General features: G+C 47.0%; 1 protein-coding gene across 2 annotated transcripts in view; it reads left to right on the forward strand.

Moving 5' to 3' along the window:
- The window catches only part of Afap1 (actin filament associated protein 1), a 115340-nt gene that overhangs the window by 34454 nt on the left and 59229 nt on the right, over window positions 1–21657 (forward strand). For both annotated transcript variants that reach the window (XM_035453445.1, XM_027387103.2), the window contains 4 exons: window positions 11034–11165; window positions 11513–11607; window positions 17396–17504; window positions 20350–20561. In XM_035453445.1, coding sequence (XP_035309336.1) covers window positions 11036–11165; window positions 11513–11607; window positions 17396–17504; window positions 20350–20561 — 546 coding nt within the window. In that variant the 5' untranslated portion in view covers window positions 11034–11035. The remainder of the gene's footprint in view (window positions 1–11033; window positions 11166–11512; window positions 11608–17395; window positions 17505–20349; window positions 20562–21657) is intronic.

Genomic DNA, 21657 nt, shown 5'->3' on the forward strand with positions numbered 1-21657 from the left:
ATTGGGTCCTGAGGGGCAGCAAGAGCAATGGTTCACTGAGCACTGACTGGCGGCCATAGAGGGGGCAGGCTGCATGTTATCTGTTGTTAATCTTTCCACCTGCTCTTTGGGGTGGAAAGGAACCCTTGATAAACTTATTTTGTGTACAAGATTATACTGGTAATGAAAGTGGCAGGATTTGCCGAAGGCCTATTCTGTGTCAAAGACTATGCCAAGCTCCACACATAGGACATTTAACAAAATAACATCTCAGTCAAGCCTCTGGCCACCCCAGCTTTACAGAGCACACTCAAGGCTACATCCAAAGAGCTGTAAGCACAACTCCCAGGGCCCAGAGTTTCACATCCCAGAGGAACCTGGCTCTCACCCATCCTGTGAGTGCTGCAGCTCCAGTCCCCAAAGCACAGCCTGTGAGACAATCCGTGCCTCTAATTTGCTTCTATTAACACCCTGGCATATGTTTCTCAGAGCGAGGTGCCCACCACCCTGCCTCCTGTTCCCACATGCTCAAGGGGAAAAACCATCTGCCTGGGGATCCAGGAGGAGAGACAGATGCTAGCTTTCAGCCACCACTCCCTCGAGAGTCATGGCCCTTCCTCCTCAGAGCTTTAAGGCTGTCTCACACCTGCTGTTGGGAGCTCCAGGCCTTTCCTTCTAAGCTGTCACAAGAGACTGGATGACACACTGTCCCAGCCTCAGCGCCTTCTGATGACCGGATGAGAAGACAGAAGGACAAAGAAGTTCAGCTGCAGGCTCTGTGGACAGCTGTACTGCAGGAGCCAGTGAGAAAGCTTCCGAGATTGTGAGGATGGACTTCCTGTGAAGGCCTGATGCAACTCTTTGAGAAAGCCACCATGTACACTGATCATGCTTTCCAGGGCCTTCCAGGGCTCTTTGCTTCTGTGCTATCTTTCCAGTGCTTCCATGGTGTTAGAATAGCGTGTTATGCCTTGGGTTTCAGGCCTTCCTTTTTGGAGTTTATTTCCCTGAACTCAGAGCAGATGCAGGGGAGCTTTGATGTGGTGTAGGTTCTTTTTCTGCTTTGCAAATAACCCAGCAGTCCTGAGGTTGGTGGAATATTCCACTGAGTGGGCGGGTGGGTGTGGAACAGAGAGGGGGGTGGCACTCTGAAGGTCCCTTATGTCCTGCAGCAGGTCTGCCCTTCTTGGGGGTCATGCTGCGGACCTTTGCCTTGCCTTTCCTGCAGTGGAAGTGTGATTGAATCTGCATGGAGCTCAGGAGGCAGCTGGCGTCTTCCCAGCATGATTCAATGTCATTTTCCTGATAGAAAGGGGATGCCTGGGCCATTGTGCTCATCTGCCCTGTCCCTGCAGGGATGTAGAGTGTGAGTAGTCCTTTGTCTATTACTGACCCTTGCACCCTTAAATATGCCCCAGACTCTTGTGAAACAGCAGTACAAAGAGTTGCAAAGAGAAAACCGGTGTCCTGTCAACTCCTGTGGTGTGACTGGCAGACCTGTGACCCCTTGGTGCATTTGTTTTCTTGTGTCTGTGACTCGATGTGGAGGCCTTCCTGGGTCATGGCTGTGCCTTCGCTCCTTCTGCCAGCCAGAGAGTACTGTGTGATCTCCCCCACCTTCTCCTTGACTGGAAGGTGGCTGGGGTGGGTGCAGGAAATGTGGCAGGAAATAGTCCCAGGGAGTTTCAGTTGACAGAGGCTTGCTTAGTAGGAAGCCTACCATCTCGGGATTCTTGAAGAGTCTGATTCCACTATATCCCTCATGTCCTATGTTGTAGTTCTTGTAAATTGTATTTTCATTGATTTATTTTATGTACATGTGAGTGGGAGGGGTGTGTGTGCTACAGATGAATGTGGAGGACAGGACAACTTGCGTGAATTAGCTTTCTTCCTCCACATTTGGGTCCTGGGGATGGAACTTAGGTCATTAAGCTTGGTGCCAGATGCCTTATACTCACTGAGCTATCTCACCAGTCCCCAAAGTTGTAGATTTAAGAACTTAATTAGGGTAGGCTTTCTATTTAATAAAGCAGTGGGGAGTCACATGACCAGGTTGGAACTGGCTTGTTGTCTGGAGGTCCTTACGGCTCTGGATGTCTCCCCTGGAGATGGCAGAAGGTCTGTGGAAGCTGCCTGCCAACGTCCCTCCTGCATACAGCCTGCTGCTGTCCCCATGGTGAGGCAGTGCCATCTGTAGTGTGGGCTTAGTACAGGAGCTGTGGCACAGGCTTGCAGGGTACAGTATTGTTCATTTCTTTCTCCCGAGTGGCTTTCAGTGTGATTGTTCCTTGGTTTAGAGGTGGTGCCAGGGCCATTGTGCCCATGTGCCTTGTCCCCACAGGAAGTATGCTATTGTTGATCCTTGAGCCCTTTAACATGGCTTTCATCCCCAGGCTGAAGTGTCTGCTTGGTTACAACCATAGCATGGTGCATAGGACACACCTCCTGGTTGTCCCTGTGACTTAGAAGCCTTGTCACTGTGAAGGAAGCTAGTCAATGGGATTTGAGAGGACCACAGAGGATTTAATACCCTAGCACCTGACCTCTATAACATACACCATGCTCAGGGCAGCCATGCCCCTCTCCATATGTTGTGCCCCTTGGGCCAACACTTTATGCATTCCTGACCTCTTCTGAGACCTGGCCAGCTGTAGTTCATCAGGATCTTGGAATCTTTGGACGAAGACTGAACCGGTTTGACCTGATGCCTCCTGTTCTTTCGATCTGTGTGAGCTGTCCGCCTCTCTAAACTTTGCTTTACTCACCAACAAGATGAGAAAGTCCACTTACTCTTGTTTTATTTGGCTCCATGCTTTCCCTTGTGTTTGAGTGTGTGTTTTCTCATTCCCTCTGCTTGGAAGAACCCCATTTCTGATTGCCACACCCAGAGTGGCAGTGATTAGGGGCCCTTGCTTCCCTGATGCCCCTAGCAGAGCAGCAGAAGCTGACCAGGCTCCCCATCCCTGCTCTTGATCCATTTATTGCTGCCAGCCAGTAGTCTTTTCTTAAAATTGTATTTATGCAGACCTCACATTACCAGATAAAATACTGTTTCCTGTTTAACTTGGTCACCTTGACCTGTTGGTTTTCTCTAGATTTCTGCTACTATGACTCAGAGTCTTGGTCTGTAGTTCAGAACTCATTGCCAACCCTGGAGTCATCTTGCCAACCTCCCTGCAACCTGACCTGGGGCAGCTCTGCAGCCCTGGATTGGTTCTGTGGCCAGATGCAATGGCTGGCTCTAGCATTTTGTTTGCTGGGATTTCATTTTATGGATGGGTGTTCCCTTCGTGTAGCTCCTTTGAGAGAGATCTACCTGGGATCTATCTATCTATCTATCTATCTATCTATCTATCTATCTATCTATCTATTTTCTATCTATCTATCTAGTGTTTTTTTGAGACAGGGTTTCTCTGTGTAGCCTTGGTTGTCCTGGAACTCACTCTGTAGACCAGGCTGCCTTTGAACTCACAGAAATCTACCTGCCTCTGCCTCGTGAGTGCTGGGATTAAAGAAGTGCACCACCACCACCCAGTTTATTTACCTGGGTTTTATGTGTGTTCTTTATTTCTTTTTATTGTTGAGAGTAATTCTGGATTGAACAGTGTAACATATTTAGGTCCAGCCTTAGGCCTTGTTAGTGTTCATTTAGGTTGGACTTGGTTTGGTTGCCAACATTCTTGTGTGGATGTGTGCAGTAACGTGTTTTGAGTAAATCCCTGGGCCTGGGTTCCTGGCCACATGGTGAGGGCCTCTTTAACTTTAGGATGCTGTCACACTGTCCTCTGAGGGTTAGGATTGAAATAAGGTTCCCTGTTCCCTCCCACTGGGGAAACGTGTTTCTGTCATTTAAACTTTAGTCAGCTGCTGAAAGTAGGAATGCCATGGTGGTTTGGTTTGTGCATCTGTGATGAGGGATTGCAGAGCCTTCCTACACATTCAGTGGCCATTTGCAACTTTCATGGAAAAATGTCATAACTCCTTGGCTTGCTCATTACCGGGCTGTTTGCCTTTGTACTTTCTCGGTGTTAAGTGTAGTGGCAGAAACACTTCTTCAGACATGTGTCTCCTATGCAGTCTCTCATTCAAAAAATATTTTTTCAAAAATTCTTTTGTGAAATTTTTAACATGTATATTGGTATTTTGGGGGTTCTTGGAAATATGAGGATACCCTAAAATTCTAAATGTTTTTCCTAGGTGTCTTATGCTTCCTTCTTTAGTCTTTGCTGAGTTTATATGTTATGTCCTCAGATGTGAGAGTTTGTGAAGGTTGTGTTTTGATTGCCAGGGATCACTACAGGAGATCTGGATTCCCTGTCATGCTGTGGTCCGCACTGCCTGTTTCCTCTAGCTCATCTTTCAGGGAATCTGCCCCATGAGGTTGTAACTGATGCCCTCCACATCTGGCTTATGTCTACTGCCTGGTCTGCTATGTTCCTTCTTTGCTGACACTGGAAAGATGGGGCTCAGGACCCATTGGCTAGTGACCATGCCAGATCAGATGGGACCTCCCCTCACTTAGGCTGTGGGAGAAAGGCCACTGGGTATCCTTGGCTGATCTGAGTGATTTGATTTGAAGTTCTTGGTGCATTTAAGTGACCCATAGTGTAAGCACTTTATGGTAAAAACTTAATTCTTATGATCATAACTTTGATTTTGGAAATTCAAAAATTTTTCTTTAAAGCAAAGTTTTCCTGAAATTAATAACTGTTTGGTTTTTTTTATTGCACAGGAACAAGTAGTATAACAATAATTCCAATTGTAACAGTGCTAGCCAAAAATGACACAAGATGTTCTGTATCCAAGATGCTAGGGAAACTGGGGTGTTGTCAAACAGGGTATGCACACACTGATCTCCCCAGCAACTGTGTAGAATGGAGCGGTGCCCCTTAAAGTAGACTAGCCTGCTTGGCACAGCCCATCATGAACAGTCCCTGCAGATGATCACATCCCATTTCTGTTTCAGTTGGTTTTGCTTTTGTTTGAATAGATTACAACACTATGTAGGTGGTTTTTTTCAAACTTGATTCATTTACCTTAGGTAATTACAGAAAAAAATAAAGAAAAAAAGAGAGCAAAAGATTTTGAAAAAAACTGACATAAAACTGTTGGCTAGATGCCTTTTGTTTTTGTTTATATGGTGCTGGGTGTTGAACCCAGGGCCTCCAGCATCTCCACTGATCCCTACCCTGGCCCACTTTTTTTCCATAGTAATCAAGATTCTGGCTTTGTGTGTGTGTGTGTGTGTGTGTGTGTGTGTGTGTGTGTGTGTGCATACACGCTTGTACACTCGTGTGTGAGCAAGTGCTATTTGCTTGTTTCTTCACTTGAGTGTATGGGGTTGTATACTGTCCACCCTGCCCTTGGTACCCAGATATTTCTGCAATGAGTTTCTAGTTCTGTAATGTTCCCATTTTCTTACAATGAATAGAACATAAACAAGTCCTTCTCATGCTGTGGAGATGGCACAGTGGTTCAAGCACTTGTCCCATAGACATGAGGACCTGAGTTTGGATCCCCAGAACCCATGTAAAGGCTGTTTATGGCAGTCACCTTTAATTCCTGCCTGGAAAGGTAGAGAAGGGGTTCCCAGAGTAAACTGCTAGTGGGACTAGATGTTAAGTAAGATCCTGATTTGTTGACAGACCCCACCTCAATGAATAAGGTGGAAGAGAGGTCAAGGATGACACTGGACATCAACCTCCATAAACCTACACATGCACATATAACCACATACATGCAAGCATACATACACATGAAAATGGAAAAAGAAAAAAAGTAGCGCGCGCGCGCGCGCGCGCACACACACACACACACACACACACACACACACACCATCTTTAGATTACGATCAGTAGTCATTCTTCCCCTCATTTGGCTGTGCCTATTTGAATTCCAACCTTTCACCAACTCCGCTCAGCCTATCCTCATTCTGGACTTATCTTTTCAAAATGGAGAGAAATCAAGGCCACTTTTTCCAAAACCTTTGTCATTCCTGTTCCTGGTGTCCTTGTTCCCTGTGTTGTGCGTGGCTCTGGATTGTGGGAGCATGGATGCCCAGGACTGGATCATGTTGGTCTTTAGATTTTGAATACAACTTTGTGAGCATAGTGTTTGACAGATAGTTAATTGATCTGGAGTGAATTACACTGGACAGATGTAAGTGGGGTGGGGACACCATGCTTCCCGTGTCATGTCTGCACTTCACCTAGTGACCCACGAGCTTCATATGTCTCTTCATATGAATCAGAAAGTCCTGCCCTGTGGTGCTGTGAGGATTTGCACATTGATGAGCAGAAATCACATCCAGATCCTGGCTGTCTTAGCTTTCTACAAACCAATGCAGGGGGTATTTTCTCTTAGGGCTTCCTTGAATTCATCCAATTTTAAGAAGCTTCTCCTGACCTGGATCTAACTCACTCAGCAAGGATAATGTCTAGAACCATAGCCATGCTCCTACAGACTTTCTTCCCGGGATGATTACAGTGTCTGCCTGAGACTCAGCAAATTATCACAGGTTCTGTTCATATAGGAGCTAAAGAGAGCGTCAGGTTACATTGTCACCAGTGTCTGGGATGGGGATCTGTTTTTCTTTTTTCCCTGAGACAGGGATTCTCTGTGTAGCTTTGTAGACCAGGCTGGCCTCAAACTCACAGAGATGCACCTGCCTCTGCCTCTGCCTCCCGAGAGCTGGAATAAAGGCGTGTGCACCACCACTGTCTGGCTGGGATGAGGATCTTATTCACAGCCTCTGGGATCTTCCCAACATCGAGGCTAGGCAGCTGACCATTCAGATTCCGACATCACAGATTAGAGAATTGAAAGAAGGTTAGTGATTCGTGTTCACAGTCACTCGCACACTCAGATGATGGCCATCTGAATTATTAAAGACAATCAGATGCTGCCCGGCTGAGGGAAACTTAAAGCTTGGCTGCTGCTTCTGGGAGCTCGAGGCCAACCTGTAAGCAGCTTCCTTAGATTATCTGCTGAGGCCTGGGGAAATGTTTGGAAGAAGCTGCTGGAGGAGTCTGAACTGTAACCCTATAAGGGAAAATATGCATGGCTACACTCGGGTGGTGGCTGCTTCCCTTCCTTGCCACTGGAGTACTGGGTCCCTTCAGCCCACGCCTGAGAATGTGCTCAGCAGATGAGGTCCTGCCAGGTGTGGTAACGCCCAAGAAAAGGGCCATGTCCCACTTGGCCTCCTGCCACATTTCTCTTCAGTTCTAAATATGTCACAGAAGACACAGTTATTATTCAGGGACAGCATTTTTTTCCTCTGCAATTTTCTCTTTAAGGCACACCTCGGGGATCCTGCCTCTTAAGGAGACTAGAAATTCACTTAGTGAATTGGCCTACCACACAGAGCAGGTACCGGTCAGGCATCATGCAAGGCATTCCTGCAGAGAGATACACACTGTGGTTCCTGGCTTCAAGTCGCCTCCTGCCTGGGGGACAAGACAGACTATGAGCCCCTTGGTACAGCGTCAAGTAGAATGGAATGAGGGTATTTGGGGGTGTGTGTGGAGAGGTTAGCAGTTCTTATGTTCTTGGCCCAGTCTATGTTCAGTGACTGCCATTCCATCCATTAGGGTTCTGGGTTTCAGGGCTGGGGTGTCTGACAAAGGAAAGGCTCCCTGTTCAGAGATTCCTTCTCAGCCTGTGCCACAGGCCAGTCACCTGCTGTTTTTATCTCATTTCTGCCATTTCTGTTTTGGAGATGATAAGATTATGAGGTTCCCATGAGGAAAGAGCTTGAAAAATGCTCAGTTATTAGGAGGCCACTGGTTAGTGTGTGTGTGTGTGTGTGTGTGTGTGTGTGTGTGTGTGTGTGTGTGTGTGTGTGTATGCAGTCCTTGGACCAGGGTCCAGCAGAAAGAGTGGACTGCAGCCTTGAGAAGGCTTTCAGTCCTCTAAGGGAAACACTTGCAACTGAAGAATTAATTGCTCAGATCAAATTGGCTCTTGACTGTGTCTATGAGGCATTTCCTTAATTGCTAATTGAGTTGGGAGGACCCAGCCCCCATGGAAGTGCCATCCCTAGGTAGGGCTATTAGACAAGGTGGGAGTGGCCATTCCTAGGTAGGTGAACCTGGGCTGTAAGAATGGTAACTGAGTAAGCCAGAGAGTGAGCCACTAAGCAGCGATCCTCCATGATCTCTGCTTCAGTTCTTGCCTTGGCTTCCCTTGGTGATGGACTGGAAGGCATAAGTGAAATAAACCCTTTCCTCCCCAAGATGTTTTTGGTCTTGGTGTTTATCAGTTCAGCAGAAAACAAGCTGGGACTGTGGGTTGGACAGCTTTCCAATAGACTCTGTCTTAAAGAGCAATTTGCAATGTGCTGAGCAAAGTGAAGCTGGAGGGTTGGTCTTGAAGGACATGCCTGGAGCTAAACCTTCTGTGTTGTGGCGATAGACAGGGTTCTTTGAATGTTATCTCAAGAAGAGTTAATGTCTCTTTCGAAGAGAGCAGAATTCAGTGTCATGGTATGAAAGGAGAATTGGAAGGGCTCCTTCCTGGTCCACCTGTTTCGACTCCTGGTTGGGCTCCTATTTCTGCCTGAGTTAGCCAAGACACTCTCCTCCCACCTCTAGATGATGAGGCAGTGCCTGTCTCAGGGCTGAAGCAGGTGGCCCCAGCAAGCATGGGCACTCTCATTCCCCTGCGCCCCCCAGAATGATTGCCTTTCCTAGTGACCCAGGTGGGCCTTGTGTGCAGATGTTCAGCATCTGTGTTCTGAGAGAGGCCTTCTCTGTGTATGCCCAGGAGTTACCTCAATCATTCACCCTTCTCACTGCCGTACACAGGTGACTTCTTCAGGTCAAAGTGCGACTCTTGCTTCAGCTGTGCCCCACAAATGTTCCAACCCAGTCTCCCTTCACCAGGAGACCTGACTGTTGTCCCTGTAAAGTACTGTGCCCCCTGCTCCCCCGTGTCTTATAGATAACCCAAATATATCAAAGCCTCACTGTGATCTGAACAAGATGCTAAGTGCCCTCACAGTGACTTGGGTAGGCACAGTTTGCTTCTCCTATAAGAGCTGTCAGTGAATGTCCTGTGTCATTCCTCCAGTGATAATCCAGTGCCAGTGTTTTCTGTGTGGACTGTGCTTTAGGTTTCTAGAGGTAAGCAAAAAATAAGCCAGTTCTCACCAGTCGATGAGCTTTGCCCACTGTGCTGTGTCACTGGTCCTTAGCTAGCAGTTTAAAGATATTTGCTAATTTATCAGACACTGATCAACATTACATATTAACACATATTAGATAGGTTTAGGAAAAATATCATAATTTACCAGAACAAGAAAAGTAGAAAGAGACTTTGCTCACTCTATTTCCTGGTGTGTTTGACATCAGGCTCAGTGGAAGACAGCTGGGTTCTCCTCTATATTCAGACTGAGGGAAGACATCTTAATGATGCTAGCATCCTTGATCAGCCAGATAACTGATCAGTGGCCTTGACAGAAAATAGTGACCACTCTCTTTGTGCTATAAGCCTGGTGACTGGCATTTCTGATGCTATCTGGCTCTGGACCACAGGAGATGACATCAGGTCATTTTGCATTTCAGGTTGTCGGTCGCCCACAGTTGCTGTACAGTACCTGAGCTGTGCAGACAGCTTTCACTGTGGACAGGTGACATTGTGCAGCACCCAAATGCAATGTTTCTCAGAGTCACTCCTGACCTTGTTAGAAAAGCAGTCTTGGGGGCTGTTGCATTCACAGTGGCTGACACAGACTCCAAAATTCTTGCTGGACCCTCAAAAAGATCATTGAAAAAAAAAAAAACCCTATCAGCTGACGAGTGCAGTCAGCTTGTTTCTGAGAGGAGACTGTGAAGTGCTGAAGAGGTAGGCCTGGTGTATGGCTCAGTGCATGCCTAGCACACAGGAGGCTCTGGCTAGTAGCTGAGCAAAAAAGAAAGTGTGAATGAATACTTGTAGATGGCCCATTATTCAAATCAGGTGACACAGATGGCTGCAGGCTCTGTAGCTTGTACTCTAGACCAATGTGCTGCTGTCTGCAGAAGAGCTTCCTAAGCTACAGCAGGCAAAAGGACCAGTCTCAAGGGTTGAGACTTGATGCAAGCAATGGTTTTTGCAACCTGAGTAGTTTGAAGGATGTCTCAAGGGCACTCTTCAGGAAGAGTGGTTCTCAGCTGTGAGGAACAAACACTAATGAGGCTAGGTGCCAGCGTTCGAAGCTTAGTGTCAGTACTTGAGCCTAGGTGTTAGTACTTGAAGCTTTGTGCCAGTGCTTGAGGCTAGGTGCCAGTTCTTGTAGTTTTGTGCCAGTGCTAGAGGCTATGTACCCAGTGTTTGACATGTGTATGCATGCAGTTTCACCCTTGTATTTATTTGCTCCATCACTGCAGCAGTAGGAAGACAGGGTCTTACTGTTGTGAAACTATTGTGGACCTTCCAATCCTGCAAAGGGTTTTGGACTGCCCTGGATCTCACATAATCAGTTATAAATTGCTGATACAACCCAGCATTCCAGTCTTGTGCAAAATGTCAATGTCTGCCATCTTTTTATGGGAAAGGACACGTGAGGGGGGTGTGATCACCACGCGAACTTCAGCTTTCACTGCCCTGACACCCAGTATCCTTGCTGCAGTGTATGTAGCATCCCTGTCTTCCGGGTGATGGAGGCAGCTCAGGGAGCAAGTTGGGGCTGGGTTTTGTAACTTGTGTGCTGATGGCTATTTGAAAACTGATGTTTGAACTCTGACCTCTTTCTGGACACAAAATTCAGCATCGTGTGCTGACATGGAATAATGTCTACTCCAGGGCTGCTCCACCTGTCAGTTTTGGCTCTGGCTCTTCCCCAGTTGAGCTTTGCTGCCTCAAAGTGAGGGTGAAGGAGCCAGGAGGGTGAAGGGGAGGATCGTGAGTCTGTGGTGGGCCTGGCTTGCAAACTCACTTATCATGTTAGAATATAGAGTGCTTCATCCAGTGATCAGATTGAACATGAGGCACTGGAGTGAAGCTCACACTCCATTTGGCCCCTGCAAATCCTCAGCCTAAAGATGAGCCCCTTCCTCCTCCTTTCTTTCCAGCAATGGAAGAGTTAATAGTCGAACTTCGCCTTTTTCTGGAGCTCCTGGACCACGAGTACCTCACATCAACTGTCAGAGAGAAAAAGGCTGTGCTCACCAACATCCTGCTGCGAATACAGTCATCATCCAAGGGTGAGTCTTGAAGGCCACCGGGCGTCCTTGGGCTAAATTGCTAGGTTTCCGAACCCTCTTTAATTCTACTGCATTTCTAAACTGTATTCATTTCTTCTCTTCCATTATATCCTCTGACACTATCCGCTTCATGAATCCTTGCAGCCCATCTCCCTCCCCTTCCTGGTTATCTGGTCTGGTCTCAGGTAGACCATATAGTTAAGTGGAGAACATGATGCCCCCTTGCAGTATTGCTGTGAAGGATCATAGAGAATAAATATTTGCACCATTCTCTAGAGGGCTCAGGAAAGGCTACTGCTGGTATCTTCCTCCTCACCCACATCTGTGGTTTTGGTTAATCTCTACAGGCTTTGAAGTGAAGGACCATGCTCAGAAGGCAGAAGCCAACAGCCTGCCAGCACCTCCCCAGATGCCTCTGCCTGAGATCCCTCAGCCATGGCTGGTGAGTAGACATCTACCTACCGTCCACATTGCCTTGAAGGCCTGAGCTACTCAGCCTGTGATGGAAGCCAGAAGGTGAAAGGCGCTCCTGGCAGTGTGCTCCAAGTGTCCTGAAGCTGCTGATATCAGAAGGACCTCGAGTTTCTTGGTAGAATCCTGGAATCACAGGTTCTTAGAAATCTGTTAAGACATGAATGGGAATCAGAAAACACAGCAGGCAGAATCCTGTCTGCAGAACCCAAGGACTCCACCCACTTTCTATATGACCTGACATTCATTGCTATGTTCCAGGGTAGATTCTTGCTTTCTCCCTTCCCTCACCCAGAAAGAAAAATGTGCACATTCCAGAATGTACTCTTCAGTTGAGTATATGTATTTCAAATGGGTTCAGGACTCTCATTTTTGCTATTTATATTTTTTCAAACTGGAGATTGCTATCTCCCTTCAGCTCTTTCTGTATCTTTATATTCTGCAGCTTGCTTAATCAGGGGAATTTGACTTTCATGCAAATGATGGCAAAGTGATCACTTGGTTGCTTCTTTCTACACTTGCTTTGTCAGGTGTGGAGGTTGAGACAGGGTTTCTCTGTGTTTCTTTGGCTGTCCTGGAACCCTGTAAACCAGGCTGGCCTCAAACTCACAGAGATCTGCCTGCCTCTGCTACCTGCTTGCTGGGATTAAAGCCATGTGCCATCACAGCCCAGCTAGGTCATGTATTCTTTCTGCCAGGGTCTGAACTGGAAGAAGCAGGATCATGCCTTGTCTGTCTTCACAGCCATGTTTGTTACTCATGCTGTGACTACTTGCCCATGGTGCCCCTTGCACAGTGCTACACCTGTCTCTGACTTTACTTAATTTATGATTGGGCAGAGTGGGATGTTAATGACAATAATGAATACTAACAATAAACAGCAATTATAACAATATGCTGTAGTAAAAAGGATTTAAGTCTTAGTGGTTATTTATAGAACTTTACACATCATGTTTTTGATTGAATATAGACAACTAAGACTGAAGAATGTGGTAACCACAGATGAGGGGACAGCTGTATTTAATGCAGTCCTTTTGGCAAGGCTTCTAAGAACTCTAAAAGTTCTTAAAATTATAGCAGTGGTTCTCAACCTGTGGGTTGTTTGACCCTCAAAGGGATGACCCTTTCACAGAGGTCACCTAAGATCATTGGAAAACACAGATAATTTACATTGGGATTCATAACAGTAATAAAATTACAGTTATAAAGTAGCAACAAAAATAATTTTATGGTTGGGGTCACCACAACATGAGGAACTGTATTAAAGGGTTGAAGCATGAGGAAGGCTGAGAACCACTGATTTATAGCATGTGAGGTATGTGGCTACCAAGTTTTTGGAAAAGGTTTTTGAGGGTGTGTGATTTACTGAAGGTTACTTAATAAGCAGGAAAAGCAGAAATTGTTATCTGGCATGGCCCACAGGTGGGAGGAGCCTGTCAGGCTTGGGCTGGTTCCCTGAATGGGCTCCAGCACGTACATGTGCCATAGGGAGGTTGTGGAGGTCAGAGGACAACTTGCAGGAGTCAGTGTTCTCATTCCAGGATGTAGGATCTGGCTCAAGGGCATTGTCTTCACCTGTGGAGCCATCTTGCTGGACCATAAACTTGTTTTTAATTATTGCTTTCTTTTCCTTTCCTGTTGTAAAAACTTTTAAATTATCTTTTATTATTGTTATTACTATAGTATCATTTACTGTTTTTATCTACATGGAATCATTTCATGTAGATATTTCATGTAGAAATTTCATCAAAAATATTTCATTCAACACTGTTAATACTTTTTACTTGTAGATTGTTTTTCAAACTATGAGCTGGATGGAAATCAGTGGCCTACTATTTTCTGGTTTAAGTGTTTTAGTTTAGGCTTGTCTTGAACCTGTGGCACTCTGTAGCTGGCCAATGTGCCGTACCTTCTATTCCATCACACACGTTGTGTCTTGGGAGCATCTTAGGATTGAGGAGGAGGAATTCGTACTTAGACGCAGGCAGGAGAGTGGTGGTGGCTATAGGGGCTACATGGCTCCTCCTGTTCAGTCTCTAGCTGGTCTGCCCTGGACTGCATGTCCTGCAGGCCACCTAGAGGGACAGAGCCCAGTTTCTGAACAAGTGTTCTCACTGATGGATCAGTGCTTTGTGCCATTGCATTTCTGTGGACTTCCAATCCAGTCCATCCAGTGACAGGTTGGTTGCTCAGTACTTTAGAGAAGAGCCTGCCAGCCATGAAGAACATTTAGCATTATGTTACCACCAGTCTGGTCATTTTGCAGGACTGGATGATACCTTTGTCAACCCATGACAGTTCAGTGTTTGGCTAAGACTCTAGGACATTTTTATGAGGATTTTTGGAGGATAATGGGAGATAGGCACCTGTCTGTAGCCCAGGATGACTTTGGATTCACTGTATATGACAGGCTGGACTAGAATTCATAATCCTCCTGCCTTTGCTTCCCAGTACTGGGATCATAGTCACAGTCCAACATGCCTGTCTTTCTTAGGGTGTTTAGTGAAAATTGAGTTGTCAGTCAGTAAACTCAATTCAGTTAACCTTGGGCTCGCTTTTGTCCAGGCACCATTGATGTTGACAGACTGAATTTGTGGAGAGTTTGCTTCTTGTGAGATAAGGATTCAATGGGAAGGAGACCATACTGGGCAGAGGGGCCCCCAAATGAAGGTACAAACCCAAGAGTGAGCCAGATGTACCCAGATGTGAGTGGGTAGATGGTAGGATTTGGGTGAGTAATGCCCAGAGGAGGCCTCAGTGCTGGGCAAGCTGATGGGCAGGAGCTGTGAGTTTATCAAGAGGAAACATGATGTTTGTCTTAGTTTGCTTTCTGTTTTAGTGCTAAACACCATGACCAGCTTAGTGGGGAAAGAGCTGGTTTATGTGTCCTGATCATTGATGCATGGGGCCGGGGTGGGAGGGGGCTACAAAAACCCCAGTGTAGCATGTGACTTACACCATTTACCATTATTTCCCATGTTTGCAAACTGCTATTGTGTTCTGGTTTTTGCCTTTTTTTTTTTGTGGCTTGTAACATTGGACACTGCCTTCTGCCTGTTGCTATAAATATTTGTTGTGATAAAATGACTATGCTGTTTGTAGGGAATAATCTGGAAGACTTTGGAATTTTCAGCTGCAAAGCAATTGGATGCTCAGAGCTGAATGGGCCATTTTTTGTGGGGGCTTGGAAGATGGTGACAGTTAGGTGGACAGTGGAGTCTCCAGCTATGTTTGAGAGAGAAGCAAGGACTTGATCAGGAATTGGGCCAGGGGCCAGTCAAGTGATATTTTGACTAGGAATCTGTGTATGGTCATAATGTTCATAAAGAAGCAGCAGTCAGGCAGCTGCTTCCCCAGTGATCGACTGGACCCTGGAACTGAAGCCAAATGAAAACCCTTTCTTCTTCACATTGTTTTCTATCAAGATATTTTACCACAGCAACAGAAAGGAAGTTCATTACTACTTAAGATTATTTAAATAAGAATTATGTCCCTTTGGTGTATCTTTATACATCAGCAGTTACTACCTCTTGACATTTTTCAAGTAAATTAAAATCAAAGTATTCAAAAATGGTTTATGGATTTTCCTTCCTTCCTTCCTTCCTACCTTCCTTCCTTCCTTCCTTCCTTCCTTCCTTCCTTCCTTCCTTCCTTCCTTTTCAGACAGGCTCTCACTATGCAGCCCTGGCTGTCCTAGAACTCACAATGTAGACTAGGCTGGCCTCAAACTCACAGAAATCTGCCTTCCAAGTGCTTTTACATGCTGGGCCATCTTACTGGCCAGAATTCTTTTTTTTATGGTTGTTTAGATTTTTCCAGAAACGTTTGTTGAACTTCCTGAGCTTTTTTTTGTTTTTTTGTTTTTTTGTTTTTCTCTTACTGGCCCAAAGGATCTTCCTGCTGTGTTTCTAGAGGTGGGACCATGAAGTCTAACTAAGTGTGTCTCTTTGAAGGCTGTGTCCTCAATGACTTGACTGCATCTGTTCACAAACCCCACCCAGTACACACCAGTCTTTCTCACCTCTTTCCTACTCACGATTCTTGGAGGGAGGTCTGACCTGGATACAGACCGGCATCAGTTTGACTCAGCTCTTTGAAACAGTTCAGAGTGTGAGCTGTCAGTTTTACCAAGCTCGGAGGAAGGTGGAGTCCCTGCCTAATGCATGAAACACTCAGTGAATCAAAAAGCTCCCCCAAGCAGCTGCAGAATTCCAGTCTGGATGTTTAGCTTCCCCCAGGGCCAAGCACAGCATGCCAGGTCCCTTCTTAGGACAGTCCCCTAAAGAGGACAGAAAACTGTGGATGAGCCAGCATTGTCCCTGGAACAGCTCTGAAGTGCATCCCCTTTGGTGGTTGATGGCTGCCTACAAAGGTGGTCCTTTAACTTTAGGTAGATGGCAAGGATGGTGACCACCCAGGGAGCAAGGTAGGGATAGGAAGGAGCTGGAGGTGTTTCTGTAGGGAACAGGCCTGGCAGGTTGGGTAATAGTATTCAGCTAGCTGAACTGGGAATCAATCCTCTCCAGCTGCAGGAGGAGGAGGCAGGGTGGGCGTGCAGTGGCCATTAGTCACTCACAAAGGATTTTTTGGACTGAGAGTTAGTGGAAAGTGATGGAGTCACATTCTGGAGGGTTTGCATAAGAATGAAAACAAAGCCCATGATGTCAGTGGAGCAGTGTCCGAGCTGGATGGAGCTTGTTACTTCCTGGTTATTTACAGAACATAGATAGTGTGAATCAGCTATGCACAGAGGAGAGGGGAAAATTAGAAAAGGTCTTTAACAGATGCCAGGGTGTCTGAAAGCCAAACCATGGCTGGATCAAGTCTGATTTTTGAGCACCATGCTTTAGATTCTGGGCCTTGGTCTCTGCATCTGCACAGTGTGAGGCTACTTGGTAGCATTCCTACAGGGCTCCCATCCAGGATGACTGCTGTGACCTGTGAGCAGCGAAGCTGTAGTGCGTTGCCAGGCAGGGAGCAGGGGCCCTGGTGCAGCAGACCTCCTTCCATTTGTCCTTTTCTCTTGGCATAAGGACCAGCAAGAACGATAACCAGAAGGGTCCCATGGATGGGCAAAGAAGGGGCTGACATGAATAGTGGTCAGGAAAAGTTCAGGAAGAGGGGATCTGAGCTGCATCTTGCAGGCTGGTAGGATCTGGTTTCGACTGAGGCTAAGGAGCTCCTACTTCTTTGATGGTCTCACATTGTAGTGTGTATAGTGAGTAGAACAGCCTGAGTTTGTAGAAAATTCTGATGGGATGGTTTAAGTAAAGAACAGACTGCCTTCAGAGAGTGGCAGGCGGGAGTGGTTCATGGGTCTGTACTGCTTTAGCCCCATTGTCCAGCACTTTGAAGAGTACCTGGGAATGGGTACATACTTCCTCTGTTCTTGGTGCTGTCTGTAGGGGGCACTCAGCCTTGGAGAGTCTGGAGGGCATTATGAGAGTGAAGAGGAACACACAGACCCCATCTCAGCTGGAGAAGGGCTCAGAGGGCAAGTGTGAGTCAGCCCAAATGGATTTGGGGGCAGGCTTCTGATGGCTCACTGTGTGCCACTAGTGGTCAGGTGAATGTCTCCATGTGAAGGTGGACTCCCTTTAGGTACTGGTGGGACCTGAGTGGTCTGTGACCAGCCAGAGTGAGGCTGGGGTTGGATATGAGCAGGAAAAGTGGTGTAGGTCCTAGTGACCTTGAACCTCTCTATCGAGGAGATATTGGGTTGCCACACTGATCCAGCACGGTTTTCCTTTTGCCCTCAGCCTCCTGACAGCGGGCCTCCACCCTTACCGACATCCTCTCTCCCAGAGGGTTACTATGAGGAAGCCGTGCCGCTGAGTCCTGGAAAAGCTCCAGAGTACATCACATCAAGTGAGTGGCAGCCGCCCATCAGGGTGGTCCCTTCATTCACAGGAGTGGGTGATGAGCCAAGGCACTGGGCGTGGAGGGACAGGACTAAACATTGCCACAGAAATGTGGGTGCAATGGATCTGGGACCTAAGGAAGGCAATGAATACATCCATGGTTAGCCAGGCTCAGCCTTGTGCCACAGAGCCAGGTGTGGGCAGATGAGGTTCCCTGAGGTTGGGAGAGAAGTACTTTTTTTAAAATTTTAAATTAGAGACAAGCTTGCTTCACATGTCAATTCCAGCTCCCTCTCCCTCCTCTCCTCCCATGCCACCCCCCCCCGCCAATCCCCCACCCCACCCCATCCCCCCTCCGGTCCCCAAAGAGGGTGAGGCCCTCTCCATGGGGGAATCTCCAAAGTCTGTCGTATCATTCTGAGCAGGGCCTAGGTCCTCCCCCATGTGTCCAGGCTGAGAGAGCATCCCTCCATGTGGAATGGGCTCCCAAAGTTCATTCGTATGCCAAGGATAAATACTGATCTACTACCTGAGGCCCCATAGATTGCCAAGGCCTTCTCACTGACACCCACGTTCAGGGGGTCTGGATCAGTCCCATGCTGGACTCTCAGCCATCAGTCTGGGGTCCATAGGCTGTGGGTTTCACCAGCCTGGTTTTGACCCCTTTGCTCATCACTCCTCCCTCTCTGCAACTGGGTTCCAGGAGTTCAGTTCAGTGTTTAGCTGTGGGTGTCTGCCTCTGCTTCCATCAGCCACTGGATGAAGGCTCTAGGAATGGCATATAAGGTAGTTATCAATCTCATTATCGGGGAAGGACATTTAAGGTAGCCTCTCCACTGTTGCTTAGATTACCAGTTGGTGTCATCCTTGTAGATCTCTGCTAACAGTACTGTCCACCACCACCTGCCCAGTTCTGTTCAAGGGCTTCCACATCATTGCCAATACCAAGTAGCCGCATGCTCTGGAAACTTTGGTGTTTCCCAGGGTGCATTTGTTTTTGGCTTGTCTCAGACATCTGGCTGGCTGCCAGCAGCTTCTCCAGGGACTGGGTGACAGTCTTATTCTCCCAGTGTCTGGTCATCTGGCTTTTAGTTCCCTGACTTTGATAGCATGAACCTCTCTAGATGGTGTGTTCTTCTCCATCATGTTGGCAACAGAGGCCATGTTCTGTCTCTGCCCTGCCATACTGTGTCCACACAGTCATAGGCTTTGGGGCCCTGGAATTGTATGTGAAAATGGGGAGTTCAAGGCTTAATTCCTTAATTTTAATAAAAATGAAAATTGAAATGTTCCTTTGTGGCTGCCATGTACAAGAGGGGGTGTTGGGAAGATGCAGACATAGGTAGCAGTCACTTGCTGGTAGGGAAAGATGAAAGAGAAAGGCTGCTGGTCTGAGGATGGCAGGGGGAGCCTGGCCTGTGTATTTCTGTGCATAGTATGTACCAAACAGAAGCCTCATTTCTGCGTCGTCAGCACTTCTCAGACCATGTGGTCTCCCATCCTCAGTATAGTCTCAGCCCTGTACTCTCAGGACTGTTACCACTCTTCAGGTGATGTGTGTGTATGTCACTTCTACTCCAATCTGCCCTAGGCCTGAATGTGTTGCTGTCCCTCTGAAGGATCTGCATGTGTTTGAACCCATGTGACCACTCTTCTTTCTCTGACTGTGCACCTAGCTATCACAGCAGCAAGATGGTCTCCCTTCCCCAGGCTCATAGCCTGGTGTAGATGGCTGACCAGTGTGAACATAGTGAAGAGTCTGTTAGGCTGTGTGTGGTGTTGCAAGGACCTTGGACCTAGTGTGTTATGTTGGCTTGTTCAGGCTGCTAGAATGCTGAAATTATTGGGAAATGCTGGAATTTTCAGTTTATTTTCCCAGTGGCTTATCTTACAGGTGACATATCTTAGAGGTATTGCCTTCTGGCTGTGTCCTTAGTCCTATCTTGCCAGTGTGCCTTCTTCCTCCCCTCTTCCCTCCCTCTTTCCCTTTGTCCTTCCCCCTCACCACTCCCATTAGATTAGGACTCCACACTTATGGTCATAGCTATATTGGTAATAATTTCATCTTAAGTGTAACCCCAAAGCCCTATCTCAAAATGCAGTCATGTTAGCCTGAAGACCTCAGCACATGAGTACCAGGAAATCACTCTTGAGCCCATGGCATGGGCTTCAATATCAAGGTATGCTTACCAGTGGAAGTCATGAGCTTAATACTGGTACACGAGCACCTGTTATACCAGCAGAGAGGAAGGAGATGGGGGCATCTTGTGGTATAAGGAGAAGAAAAAAGAAGAGCGGAGAGGAGAGGAGAAGAGAGGAGGAGTAGAGAAGGGAAGGGAGGGGAAGGGAAGGGGAGAGCAGGATATGTGTGGAGAAACTAACCTGAGCTGATGTGTCCTAGTGAGAAGGGCATTCTGTCAGAAAGATGGGACAAATCCCATCACAGATCCAAGGTGACACAGTCCGGAGTGTCGGATCCTGAGTGGTCTGGAGGGTCTGTGGGCAACAGTGTCAGCAGGCAGACTTGGCGGGTATTTAATACAGCCAGATAAAGAGCAGAGACCCTACATGGACAGGTTCTGAGTGGCCACCCTAGGCAGAGTGCAGCTAATGCTGCCATCATGGTGACATCATCCTGTCTATGTGAAAGAGTCTAGAGATTTTAAAAATAAATCTCAATGGTTTAGTCATTGCATTTGAAACATTTTGTTGAGTTCCCACTGCCTGAGCCTTGGAGTTTTCATCCACAGGGCTGAAGCCCTTCTTACTGAAGCCCACAGTGGTTGGAAATGAGGCCAGGTGAGGTGAGTTATGAGGTCTGCCTCTCACCTCTGTCCTTTTCTCCTCCAAAGATTATGACTCCGATGCCATGAGCAGTTCTTATGAGTCATATGATGAAGAAGAGGAGGATGGAAAAGGGAAGAAAACCCGGCACCAGTGGCCTTCAGAGGAGGCCTCTATGGATCTGGTGAAAGACGCCAAGATCTGCGCTTTCCTGCTGCGCAAGAAACGCTTTGGCCAGTGGACCAAGCTGCTCTGCGTCATCAAGGACACCAAGTTGCTGGTGAGGAGCCCAGTGGGGCTGCACTGTTGGCAGTCTGAAGTACAGAATGGCAGCTGGTACTTGCAGATGCTACCACAGGGGAGGCCCAGCCCAGCCAGGCTGGCACCTCTGTGGGGAGGGCTCATGGTTCCCCCACACCCAAATCCTTCCCATCCTGCTGGGCCTGTGGCTTGTGTCAGTGGAAATGAGCAGTGTTGAGACTTGCCAGAAGTTGCAAGATAGACTTTCTCATTTGTAGTGAGTCAGTAAATTCCTCCCAGCCAGGTCACAGCAGAGGCCCCGAGCCTGTGGAGGCGCCTGGGGAGGGCAAAGGGAAAGGGCATTCTTTTAGAAAGCCTAAAGATTTCCAAAGTTTTTTGTTTTGTTTTGTTTTTGAGGCAAACAGGAAGTTGGAGTAAGTCCAGAAGCAGGGGTGTGGAAGGTACAGAACTCTGGCCACATGGTTGTCCCCTTGGGTGCTCCTAAGAAGGAGCAGCCTTGAAGACTGCATTCCTACACACACACACACACACACACACACACACACACACACACACACACACACACACACACACACACACACACACTTCCTTTAGAAACCATGGCTGGTCACTAGGTCAGGGGCTTTACTGCACAGTTTTTGCCTTTTGTCTTTCAAATTAATCTCAGGAGACAATTGCTCAAAAGTGAGTCATTAAAGCAGAGAAGCTGAGTTTCTGTTTCCACACATTTAGTGGAGCAGATAATACTGTAAGAGAGACCATGGTCCCCAGTGAATTATGGGTGTCTTACTTGCCTAGGCTCTTAGGACGTTGTATGTGCTTCATGTTTTTGCTCAGCTTTTTAAAACAAAGTGCATATTTTTTCCACATGTGTGGCCTGAATTTCTTCCAAATATAGAATATGCCAAAAATGATGCCATCAGGGATTTTAAAGCATGAAAAACATTAACACAGCCCTTATTTATAATCTGATGCAATAGCTGCAATATGGTGACATGTTATATAAAATATTTTTAAATGTACTCAACTCTTATGTGAAAGAGAGTTTTATTACCAATGTAGGCGGCCTCAGGGCTGATGCAGGGTCAGCATTTTGAGGCCCAGGTTCCTGGTCC

The sequence above is a fragment of the Cricetulus griseus genome (assembly GCF_003668045.3).
Source record: "Cricetulus griseus strain 17A/GY chromosome 1 unlocalized genomic scaffold, alternate assembly CriGri-PICRH-1.0 chr1_1, whole genome shotgun sequence".
Lineage (NCBI taxonomy): Eukaryota > Metazoa > Chordata > Mammalia > Rodentia > Cricetidae > Cricetulus > Cricetulus griseus.